Here is a 12,617-nt window from a genome sequence, read left to right on the forward strand (position 1 = left end):
ACAAGACAGCCAAACATCAGGCAGAATGACGGATGGATCGGTTGGTAAAATGAAAGGAAATGAGAAGGATTAGTGATGGAGGCAGAACAAGGGGGAGGAGAAACCACAATCAAAAAGCAGAGTACAGCAGAGTTCAGATGTTCAAGAATTAGGAAATGATGAGCAATAATACGTAGGTCCGCTGTTGAGGGCGGTCGTGCGCATGTGTGATCACGACATCAGATACACAAGTACCCAAAACGGCTATTTTTGCAGCAATAACGGCGAAGCCATGGCCCAACCGTAATGCCCCCATATTAGAGGAGAGGATGTTACTTAGCACAGTGGTAAAACATTAGTAGGCCAGTAGTGAAACTCTGATTCGGGTTGGCCCATCTATTCTGAGCTTTCACAAGTATGACCAAGTATGAATGTTGCCTTCGCAGCAAAAACCCAAATGTAAGACAGAGCACAGACACGCAGCTCTGTTTACTCTTTGCCGAGTCAATGGAATAGGCGACGACCACAGCAGACCCAAAAACACACGTCAGTCGTATGTTCCAATACCTTTGCTCACCGAAAAATGTGCTGCTGTCTGACAAATATCCATGGAAATACCCGCATTTAAGAGCTGAACTGACAACTGTCCCTTGTCTCATGTTGATCTTTTGAGGTCAAACCCAAATGTTTCCATTCTAAAACTACAACAAAGGAACCGTCTCATTGTTCCTCTTCTTTTGGAGAGGAGTGTGGATAAGCTGCTAACAAACAACGTAACATAAATCAATACAAACACAGGAGAACGATAAACTCGGTTTCGATTGATAATGTCAGTGAAATATGTTTTTACGATTTCCTATTGCACCTCTTTGGATCGAGTAGCTAGCAAGTTTGTAGTACGTGTGTAAGAGAGCACACGTTGGGTACCTGGTGGAAGGAGTGGAGGTGATGGAGCGCCGTCCCAGAGTGACCTGGTTGATGTTGTAGTATCCGGGGCTGTCCAGGTCAGCCAGGGAGAAGCTGGGGCCGGTCGCCGTAGCTACCGGGGCTGCAGAACGGGAGTACACACACCAAAAACAAAAAGCCCAACATGAGAAACGCTTCGTACTGAACTTAGCCTTTTCCCTTTTTCGATATTTTATAAGCCGAACAAAGGAAAAGTGATGTGATTGCATCTTCTGAACAAGATAGCGCCGGTGGTGACAAGTCAGATTATCCGTCCATTTTCTACACCGGGCGTGCCGGAGCCTATCCCAGCTATCTTCAGGCGGGAGGCGGGGTACACCCTGAACCGGTCGCCAGCCAATCACAGGGCACATATCAACAAACAACCATTTGCGCACACATTCACACCTACGGGCAATCTAGAGTCTTCAATGACGCTACCATGCGTGTTTTGGGGATGCGGGAGGAAAGCGGAGCGCCCGGAGAAAAGCCACGCGGGCACGGGGAGAACATGCAAACTCCACACAGGCGGGGCCGGGGATTGAACCCCGGGCCTCAGAACTGTGAGGCAGACGTGCTAACCAAAGTGCGTATTCCTTATCAGGGTGGAGCTCAGTTGCAGCTTTCAACTGAACCTCTTGGGCACTCAAAGCGCTTGAACGCTTTCTTCTCGTTCACCTCATAATGACATGGCATCAGAAGGAACTGGGGCTTCAGTATCTTTGGCATGGTGACAAGGGCTCAGGGTCAAACCCACAACTTATGGGTTGGGAGATGACCATTCTACCACCTGAGCCAGTCCCCATCGTTTATTGTTCTTCAAATGTGTTTCTTGGACTTGATTACATGAGATCCTACAACTTCCATGTTTGAGCAAGCAGCTCAAAGTTGGGATGAGAGCACCGAACAGAAAACTTGTTCTTTGGTATAGTTTTCCAATTCCAATGTGCCAGTATTGAGAACTGACACTAGTTTTCATTGTAGCACCCGGTCCGGTTCAACAGTGTGGATGGCCGACAGAGAAAATGAATGGAACAAGTTATATCGGGCTTTGGACGAACATGTGAAACGAGTTAGTGAGGTCAACTAAAAATTGGAATTCATGTCATAAATGTGCAAATGTTTTACCAGTTGTTGTAAAGAGAGCTGCTGCTGCGCTGAACTCGGCTACAAGGTTTTTTCAGCAGCGGACGCAGCGCAGTGTGCTACAAATGATAGCAGCAGTGTGTCTTTCTGGAGACATCGACAGGGTAAATTATAGTTGTGACTCACTCTGTGACACGCGGACCAGCTCGGCTACGTTCCACACCCCTGAAGTCACGAAGCAGTCCTGGAAACTCAAGTGGCCTGTGTAGAAACCAGAGAGAGTGAGTGAGTGAGTGAGTGAGCAGGCTGCGTGGCATATCTATGTTGTGGACATAGAGTAGATGTGCATATGGACATTCACGCACACATCTACTGTACTTTACTCTACGTGAACATGCTGAAAGAAAGTGCAAAAGGGTTGACACGCGGCCGGTGTCATACAGTGGAACACGTGTTTTCTATAAGATACGGCATGTTATTCTTTTCTCCTTTGACAGCTCGGCATGCACAACCGATTAGGCTAAATCTCCGCAAGGACAGCGCTACAATGTATACACAAGTGGAAGGAGCAAAGATGAGGTCTCGACTTGAGAATGTAGCATTTTTGGCGCATTCATTAGGCAATAAAAATATATGTAATCATTCTCGAATCATTTGCAATTGTGCAAGCGCAGAAACAATAAGACATGCAATTCAGCATAGCCTTCGCTTGTAACGCCGTCACAAAAAGCCCGAAGAACTGCGACACCTGCAGGAAGCACACGCCCTGAACGTTTCTCCGTTTCTCAGATTTCTGAGATTCGATTTTTATCGTGTATCATAATGTTATTGAAACAAGGTTATGCTATGATAGAGAGCCAAGTGATGATGGCGCGCTCGAAATTGAATTCTAAAGCTAAGACGAGATTGCATGCAGAAGATGATCGTTAACAATATTATATACGGCAGTAGCAAGTATAGTATATAGAAAGTATATACAGCATAAGATTTGAGCCCTGAAGTAGCAGTAGAGAACAATGGTGTTTGTGTGTCTTATGTTCTTCCTGCAGACAGGAGGTAGAGTATAATTTACGCTGTGGCGAGCACAAATATATAGCAGTCAATACTTGTTAAGTGACCGGGACATGGTCAGAAGAAAGAAGCCAAGACAATAAATACACATGCTAAACGCAATCAAGATTTGTCGGCGTGGAGAAGAAAAAAAAAAAAAAAAAGAAGAAGAAGAAGTCACATCTTGAAATAAGCAGTGTCCGATTGTATGTCTTCAGTGTGTGTGTGTGTGTGTGTGTGCGCGCCAAAGTGTGTAAAAGCACAGCAGAACTCAGTAACACTAATGTTAGCACCGTGGGAAATAGTTCCCAAAAATGCCATCAACTATGATTGCATTGGATTAAATTGGGCCTCTATTCATAGATGCCTCCACGGATTCATTCGTCCTGAACAGCATTCGTGCTGCATCGCGTCTACAATGTCTTGAATTGATGAATTCATTTCAGAGCATTTCCAACCATCTTACGAGAACCGCAGAATATTGTGTTCTTTGACAAAGTAAGCACTGAAGCTACCAGAAGAAAAAGTAAACTTTTTTCTGTTCCTTGGTAATCAGAAGTCGAACATGGGTTGGCTTCATTAAAACCACCCGTTTGTGGCCCAAAAGTGGGGAAAACAATGTTTTTGTAAAAAGAGCAATGGCAAGCAGAACGCTAACATTTTTTGCTTTTGTGACATAACCTTGTTTCAAACTATAAAAAACAAAAAAACAAAAACAAGACTGAGTAAGGGCTTTTGCTAGGAAAATGCTTTTTTTGGTTTTTTTTCCATAGATATACAACTATATAACACGCCATCAGCCACACTGACTCACAGCACGGCTCGAGTGGAACGTCCGTGACTTTTTTTTTTTTTTTTTTTTTTTTTACATTCACGCCATCTACGCGAATCTGTTAGTCATTACTGTGGTTTACAAACCTGATTTTCACAGACGAGAGACCCAAACCGAGAAGAACGTACTTGATGTATACATGTACACGTCGGTGGCAGTAAACGGTGGGCTTCGGGTTGACGAATGTAAACATCCACTGAAGTGAATGAGTTAAGAAGACTTCTGGATACTTTGCTCTCTAGATGCAATTCTAGTTGCGGTTAGCAGTGGTTTAGTACTCTACTTCTTCATAATGAGAGGGTGAGACAATTAGATCTCATGAAATTGTCCTGATGTACCAAATGCTGCGCCCCCTCTGCAATGTGAATATCATCACATCTCGGCCCCTCGCATTGTTTATCTCCACAACACAAGCCCCTTCCTCATTTCATTTCAGTCAAGCACTGTCAGGGTTAACCACAGCGGCGACAGCGTATGAGGTCAGCGCTGAGCTCTGCAGCGGCCATGTGGTTCCCATCTTCTAATAACGTCAGTGTGATTTATGAGCGGCCCGCCGCAATCCCCGCACTACAGTACCATCAGCTCTCCTTACCATAATAAACCTACCCGACTCTGTTGGGACACACTGTATGTCCAGTCGCTGTAGTACATGCACATGTGTGTTAGTACGCATGCAGGCCCGTGCTGACAGTCATTTGAAAGCATTTCTGAAAGCGTGTGTGACATAAATGCATACTTACCATTTGGCGGGGGCTTGACATCTGTCTCTCCTTGCTGGTTCGAGTTGTCCGATTGTCCCGATTGTTCTGAAACATGACAAAAAGCGAAGTCGTCGAGGTTATTCGGGCGGACAGGGGTCTGCGAGCAAAGCGGGCCTTGGGCAGCTTCATGTCTGAAAGAAGTCATGAAATATTCCCAGGGAATTGGCTCCAAAATACTTGTCTCTGTGGTCTGTTGAATTGATTGACATGCAATTTTTTGGGCCTTTGATTGATTGACTTTTTCTTGCTTCAGGGCTCCACCTATAGCTGTCAGCGATGATGATGTGATCTGCTACAAACCTATTACTACGCTGACGAAAAAGATGTGTTGCACTCCCTTGTTATTACATATTTGTGCCAAGCTCTTTTGACTATTCAATATCTGAGCTGAAGGAAATGTGCATAAAAAACATGACTGACTAAGTCGCAGCGAGGACTAAGTGCCATAGGTCAAGTACATTGAAGCAACATGGACTCAATTGGAAAGGTCAACAGAATAGGATCCACGTATACATCGTTCCACTGAGAATGACGCGATATTGCAATTTTACCCAGGTTTACAATTGAAGCTGACTTTACTAAAATGGCAAATTATAACCTTACATTTGACAATAAAATGTGTCAGTGCATTACCCTCTTTACAGTGTGTTTTTTCTAGTTTAGTTCCAGAGCAGTGAAGGTGTCCTGAGCCTCCCCAATGGTGACTTTTAAGTCAAGGGATAATACATTTGGGGGAAGGTTTGGATTGTATTTAACGATTTGAGCAAAAGGCCTGGGTCATTTGAAGTTTGTCGCGGTCTCAAGCAACCTCGGCCTCTCCGACGCCGGTATGTGAGATGAGGGGCGACTGTCAAAATGTGCCTTTTGAGTGTATCGCTGTGTGTTTATGTGAACTTGTGTCGGGGCAGGCGGGCAGAGGGTTGCCTGCTTCGGCTCAGTTGGTTTGGCCTACTTAAAGCAGCCTCGTGGAGCTTTACGGTCTGTACCATTCAAGCCCATTAGCACACAGAGCTGTGGCATTGAGGCCTTCCAGGGCCAAGAGGGGAAAAACTTGGCCCGGGCCAGAATACGGCCCCTTGCAGCCGCTACGCTACCCCCGAATCTCAAAGTCCTCAAAGTGCCTTGATCTCGGGTGGCACTAATGCTCGGCTTGCCAGCCCACCGCAGCGCCATTCACCGTGGCTGCCCATCAACAACAACACAACAAAAAGAGACAACCATAATCACCTCAGACAGAAGACATGAGAAGACATTGGCAATATTTGGACCGCCATCCCCTCCTCCGGTCCATCTTCGTGAAACTTTCCCTCATTTCCTATCGCCTGCCGTTGTTCTCTGTTTTTCTTTATCTATCATGCTGTCGCTCCACAGCGTCCTGGCAGCCATCTTAGCGCTTGGCAGCCATTTTAGGTTTGGCGGTACCCATGCATTCCTGCTAGCTGACGGCACCCCCAAACCAACACACATACGCACACACAGATGCAAGCGTGCTGCTTTTCTTTCACACAGACCCAATGGTCTTTGTACAAAAGTGAAAAACAACAACGTATATGTCGCGTTAATGGAGTGCAGCGGGATGCTTGACTCGAGGCCGTCTTGCCGTAAAAGTACGAGTTTATAGAAACTTATATCCAATATACTCGTACAGGGACAGGAGAGGAAAGAGATCAATTAAGCAAAGCACATTGATTTATATAGCGCATTTCATACACAAGGTAAATCCATGTGCTTCACATGATTAAAAGCATTGAAAACAAAGAGAAAAAAATAAAAGTACAATTCAAACAGCATACGGTGCAAGAAATATCCTTTCAAAGTGGAAATGGGAAAAAAGAAGAGTTTTGAACCTGGACTTCAAAACATGCACTGACCTGGGGCTGACCTCACTTGTGTTGGCAACTTCGTCCATTTGTGTGCAGCATAATAACCAAATGCTGCTTTGGACATGTCGCGCTCCACTATTTGACCCGAGTCTATTGATCTCAGAGCCCGACTGGGTTTACATTCCATTAGCATTTATTTCATGTATTCAGGACTTAAACCATTTAGTGATTTATCGACCAGTGGCACAACTTTAAAATCTATTCTAAAGCTGACTGGAAGCCAGTGTAAAGACTTTAGAATTGGAGTAACATGCTCTGACCTCTTTGTTCTGGTCAGAACCCGAGCCGCAGCATTCTGAATGAGCTGCAGCTGTTTAATACTCTTTTTATGGAGTCCAGTCAGAAGACCATTACAATAGTCAAGTCTACTTGAGATAAAAGCCAACGTCCAAGTCAACAAATGAACAGCTTCAACACAGCACCCGAGACAGAAGCCAGACCTAAATCCAATTGCAATTCTGTGAAAGAGTTGACCACTTTTGCAAGGACAAGGTTTGTCATAGGCTACACTAACTGGTCCACAGTCAAAAGGTTTTGCAAGCATGTTGGAGATTTACAAATTGAACAAGACACAAAAGAATGTGGCTGCGTTATTTTTCTGCTTTTTCTTTGTGCGTGTGTGTGGGGGGAGTGTCCTGCATCATACCGAAGGAGTTTGTAATAATTCGCATCCCTTGGGTATGTACAGCTATCCAAAATATTAGAAACACCAAGTATGGTCCAGTGCGGATTTACTGAATGCGAACCTTGCAAAAGACGTACGAGGGGCGTCACAGGGCGAGGTAGAGAAACTCCGCTGTCTTTTGAACAATGGCGAGTCTATGTATTGTGATGAGCCCCCTGCTCCTGCTGATGCTCTGTAGACCACCAGCCGGGCAAAAGCGCTGCCAACAAGCGTCTCATTCCCACAATCACACCCATCACCTATTGCACGCGCACACACAAGCCACTGCGGTGCATAAGCCCAGGAGCATTTAGTAACACGGTCAGACTCTCACGCGTACATACACAACATCGATTCATTTCCTTGCAAAAAGGCGATGACACACACACACACACACACACACCCATATTGAAGCACAGATGAATCACCCTTATCTAGTGCACACAGTCGCCCCAAGGCCCCATGGTAATGCCCCTCCAAAGATAATACACAAACACACGCAGGCCACCAAATACACCATGTTATCATTCTTACCACACGCTTTATGCTGCCTGGTCAATGGAGTGTACTCCAACTGATGTACTCCTTACATTTGTACACAAAGGTTTAAGACTGGCGATACATTTTTCATGTTGCAAATTCGACACAAAACTCCTACCCAGGTAAATGTATACACACTCAATCGCACACACGTGCAGGAGTAAATCATTAAGATACACTTGAATTTGTAAAAAACAATCAGCCACACTCACAAGCAGCCATTTCTCCCCCTAACGGAGGGAGGCATTTAGAGTGCACGCATTCATACAGACGGCACAAATGGCCTTTCATTTTTTTTTCTTGAAGGTCTGCGCATCACCAGGACTCACACAGCAACAAGCGTTCTGTGAAATAATGTGCCTTTACGGTGACAGTTTTTTTTTTTGACACATTCTGATGGAGTTAGCTGATATTCCGATCAAACTGTATTATTTAAAATCCAATCTTCTTATTGAATTCGAACGATTGTTTGTGTTGAAACTCTCTCCGGTTTCATCCCAAATGGTTAGGGCTCGAAAGTTCTTCCACACCAAACTCATTCAAGTATGACCTATGGCCCTTTTTGTGTTTGTTTGTTTTTTTTGCATCGGGGCACAGAACTGGATCGTCACCGAACTATTCCTGTTCCCAAACCTGTCGCAAGCACTGCACGGCGATACGAAAAAGTCGGACATCAGCGAGGCACCGGAGGCCTTCGGTATTCAAACGCTAACATAGAAACAGGCTGCGGCTGTCGGCTTTCGGTTTTGTCACCGCGCCTCCGCTCTCGGTGTACAGTGTCATTTAGGGCTAGCCGTGCAGAGGTAGACACGGTTCACTTCACAGTCAAATGATAGGGGCCGCTACGTCCGACTGCTTGAAAGCTCTGCGGACGAGTCCGCCGCTGTCCTCACCCGCTCCATCTCTGTCATTCCTCTGCCACTATCTCCAGCTGCCTATTCATCCGTCTAGATGAGTTATGGCATTTAGCAGCGCCGCTCCAAACCCTGTCATTCCAGCTACAGTGTGTGGCTACCGGCAACAGCTCAGTATCAGACCCGGCCGGGCGAACGTGGGAATCCAGTTGTGGTGTTGTGGCCACACGTCTACGGCCAGATGTGATGGAAACTTTGAAGCACAAAGGGGAATTTTGCATGCGCATTCATAGGACAAGTGCGCAGAGGTCGAAAACAACATCTGCATTGAAAATTGGGCATTTGCAAAGGTGGACTTTGCCAACTATAAACACAAAATGCACTCCATCCGTCCAAATGAAAGCAAGATATACAGTACATGTATGGTCCAAAAGCCACACGGATGACGAATAATCCAAACCCGTGACACTCCGTTTTGAAGACACTCTCAAGGGTATCGAACAATGTAGTTATTATTGCACATGTAGTTTGCAGTGAAGGTGATTGGAGTGTTTTGCCGCGAGCTAATTAAGGGAATCAAGCGGAAAGACAGTCAATCGAAATGGAAGATTATAGACAGAACTTTTGACATGGCTCTTGCATTGGCTCTCACGTGATTATGCAGGTGTACCTAATGTGCTCGTTAACGAGTGCCTAGCATCACATTTATGTGTATGTTTCAATTTTCTCAGCCTCTTGAACCCCCACCCATCTACTAGCCTCTGGATAAAGCAGCCTCCCCAATTGGGTTTCGCTTAAGAGGTTTATCAGTATGTTGCTAAACATTCTGACCCTTTTTTTAAATCTTTAATGCGCTTAAAATGTTCCAAACCCTCCTAATCCCCACGGCTATCCCACACAGATGTTCACTCGGCTCTTTTATTGGACTATCTTTTTTTTCTTCTCCTCCTTCACATCCTCACGGTCTACCTCTTCTCTTCCCTCCCCTGGTTCAATTCAGGGATTCCTTCCCAGTTTAGGGACGTTTTTTTCAAAACACATTTGTCACCATCCTCAGCAGTCACCACCATCGTCTTCATGTTAATTGTATTGTACTTTTGGTTTGTTTTAAACAAGTGGCTGTGCAAAAGGAGGATATGTTCCTCAAATGCGTCTTCCTTTCATATTGACATACATTTGATCTAATATGATCGAAAAATCCAATTTGTATTATCATAATAAGGTAATAACAGTGTATGTGAGTAACAATGTGCATGGTCATTTCCTTGTGGAGCCATCAGGACATTTCAAAGTGTTCATTATCCATCTTGGCAGTAGCATGACATTATGGGGTCTTGTTTTTTCACGTCTGGAGGAAGACAGTAAGGATGCTGAAGCTGGGCCACTGGCAAACGACTAATATGACACGATTCAAAGACTGGCGTGACGGATGAATATCAACGAGAGAAGTATGTGCTCACAAATGAAGACCATTTCTGAAGGGACTAACACGGGGATTTTCTGCTTTAGGGTGCATTTCCCCCTTGTACTATTTTTGGTGCTTTCCTTGAAAGTTATTTTGGCCACCACTCCCTAACTATTAAACCAGCAGCTTCACATCCTAACAGTTCCCCTTTTTTAAAGGAAACAAAGTAGCAATTACCATCTCTTAAAACACCAATCCAAGACAACGTCATCATTTTATTGCTGTAGAATCAACATGAGTACATCTTTATGAAGGCTGGTATGTTATTACATGTGACACGACAACACGAGGTGATTAAATGCGAAACGTTTTTCCGTGCTTTGCTGAAGTGTGACTGTGTGGGAGTGTGCGGCTAAAAATATGGCGCTTGATTTACATGGATGTGATATTGTCTCTTATGACTGGTGTGTATGTTGAAGAAAAAATGTCTGGCGAGCACATGTTGAGGCACAGTTGGAGATAAGCATGTAAACATCTGTGACTGAGGGCTGAGGGAGACACAAAAGCATGTGTGCGCACCAGCGTGGTTAGTAAGCGCATGCCCCTTACGAGTGTGCGTGTGCTTCACATCGATGAACATCTACGTTTTTGCTTTGTGCGCATGTATGAGTATGTCCACGCGCACGACGAAGCGCGAGCCCTGTGCCGGCAAGAAGCAGGTGTGGGGAGGCGGCCCTCGCGTTGCCCGTTACCCATCTGCGTGGCCGTCTGTGTGCCGCCTGCACCCTCCCGGTGCCAATGCCACAGAGTGGGGAGGAGGGGGGTGAGAAGGGCCTAAAGGGACTCAACCATGGGAGAGACATGAGGGCAAGGGATGGCAAGATGGAAGGCTGAGTGTGTGCGAGTGGAGGGAGAGAGGGAGGGGGTGGCTGGCTGGCTGGCTGGCTGGCTGGCTGCCCGTGAGTCCCCCCCGCCCCAACCCCCTACCCTGTTTCTTTTATCTTTTATCTGCGCCTATGCTGATGAGCTGTGATGTACAGGGGAAGCTGGACAGGGGGAAGCAAGGAGGGAGACACGTCTGCTTGTTCTCATGGCTTTCCTGATGTCATCGAGCTTGGCTTATATGGCACATTAATATGATGCTTTGTTTTCAAGTAAAACACATTTGTGAGAATGGTTGAAGCCTTTTCCTGCATATTTGCTTTGAAGCGACTCTCTTCCATAATGCCGAGGGTGTCATTTTGCCGTTTGGCCAGCAGATGTCCCATGTTAGCAACGGGACACACATGCTAAGTCAATCAACCTCCAAAAGAGTAAGTTGTGGGAGTCTTCAGGAGGGCGGTGGAGGTTTTTTTCTTTTCTTTTTTTTGAATGGGGGAGCACTTTGGCATATTTAACTTTCATCCGACCAAATATTTGTGATGCCAAAAATCACCTAAACTCAATCAAATATGCAAGCGTAAACCAAGTGTTTGTCAAATTTCCATCCCGCTGAACCGCTGCATTCATGCAAACCGATTCTTTAAATGATTATTATTTGAGGATTGTTGTGTTTCTGAATACCTCTCTGAACTTTATGACGATAATAGAAGCAGAGGTGACCTGGGCTGTGTCCAGTGAAAAATACACTCATGTTACAGTATGTTCCATGCATCAAAATATATAACACAGAGGTTCAAAGCTGATATTTGTCCATGTGTGTTTATGAGGGGCATGGTCTGGGCACATCATGTGATGCCAGGCTTTGCCAGGGAATGTGGGGAGAGAGGCTGAGAATGAAGGGGGAGGGAGACAGTGAGGGGGAAAAAATGGCGGCAGAAAAAGAGGGAGTAGAGACAGACAGTATAGAGAAGTAGAGACAAGAAAAAGACAGAAAGAGGAATGAATGAGAGAGGAAGAAAAGAGGGTGGGGGGGTATTGTGAGAGCTGTGGGAACATTTTGCCCCGCCAAGAGAGACGACGAGAGAGGGAGAGAGGATAAAAGAAGGCATGAGAAAGAAAGAGACTTGTTGGCAGAGCAGTGGAGGAGAGCAGCGGGTGGAGGGTGAGGGGGGGGGAGGTACACACTGGGCACCAGCTCGTACGCGGGCATCAGATCAGCAGCAGAACATTAGTGGCAAAGAAAAGCAAACACACAACACCAGAATTACTATCAGACACACAAACTATTCCCACAACACGACACATTGGAACAATACAGTCCTCCATCGCTGTATCGCGGTTCACCGATTGCGGATTCAATGCATTGTAGATTTCTTTTCATATTCATATCTTGCATCATTTTGAAAGTGTTTCTAAGAGTATGCTAAAGGCTAAAGGGAGTGTGGGGAACATTAATCAGAGTCCGGGGAGGTTCATACAGCTTGAACATATGTGTGAATCACCACAAGAAACGTGGGTCGCTATTTCACCTATTACGGTATAGTGGGACTACTAATAGATTGGGTTCGGGTTATTGATCATTAGGAATTCTGTCAATTGAGTGCAATTGTTGACTACAAAATGTAGTGCATGCTTGGCTGTTTGCAGTTTCCAGAAGCAAAACATGCTATTAGCTCTAGAAAGCAGAGCCACATCAACGAAGGCCTCTGCTCAGCCGCAACTCAACTCTTGCTTGT

The 12,617-nt window shown here is 45.4% G+C and overlaps 1 protein-coding gene across 16 annotated transcripts in view; it reads right to left on the minus strand.

The window, feature by feature from the left end:
- Positions 1-12,617, minus strand: part of nfixb (nuclear factor I/Xb) — a 123,273-nt gene that overhangs the window by 23,353 nt on the left and 87,303 nt on the right. For all 16 annotated transcript variants that reach the window (XM_061748059.1, XM_061748050.1, XM_061748048.1 and 13 more), the window contains 3 exons: positions 4,633-4,698; positions 2,197-2,271; positions 907-1,027 (listed from right to left, as the gene is read on the minus strand). In XM_061748059.1, the coding sequence (XP_061604043.1) occupies positions 907-1,027; positions 2,197-2,271; positions 4,633-4,698 (262 nt within the window). The remainder of the gene's footprint in view (positions 1-906; positions 1,028-2,196; positions 2,272-4,632; positions 4,699-12,617) is intronic.

This window comes from Phyllopteryx taeniolatus, chromosome 16 (assembly GCF_024500385.1).
Source record: "Phyllopteryx taeniolatus isolate TA_2022b chromosome 16, UOR_Ptae_1.2, whole genome shotgun sequence".
In the NCBI taxonomy this organism is placed as follows: Eukaryota; Metazoa; Chordata; class Actinopteri; order Syngnathiformes; family Syngnathidae; genus Phyllopteryx; species Phyllopteryx taeniolatus.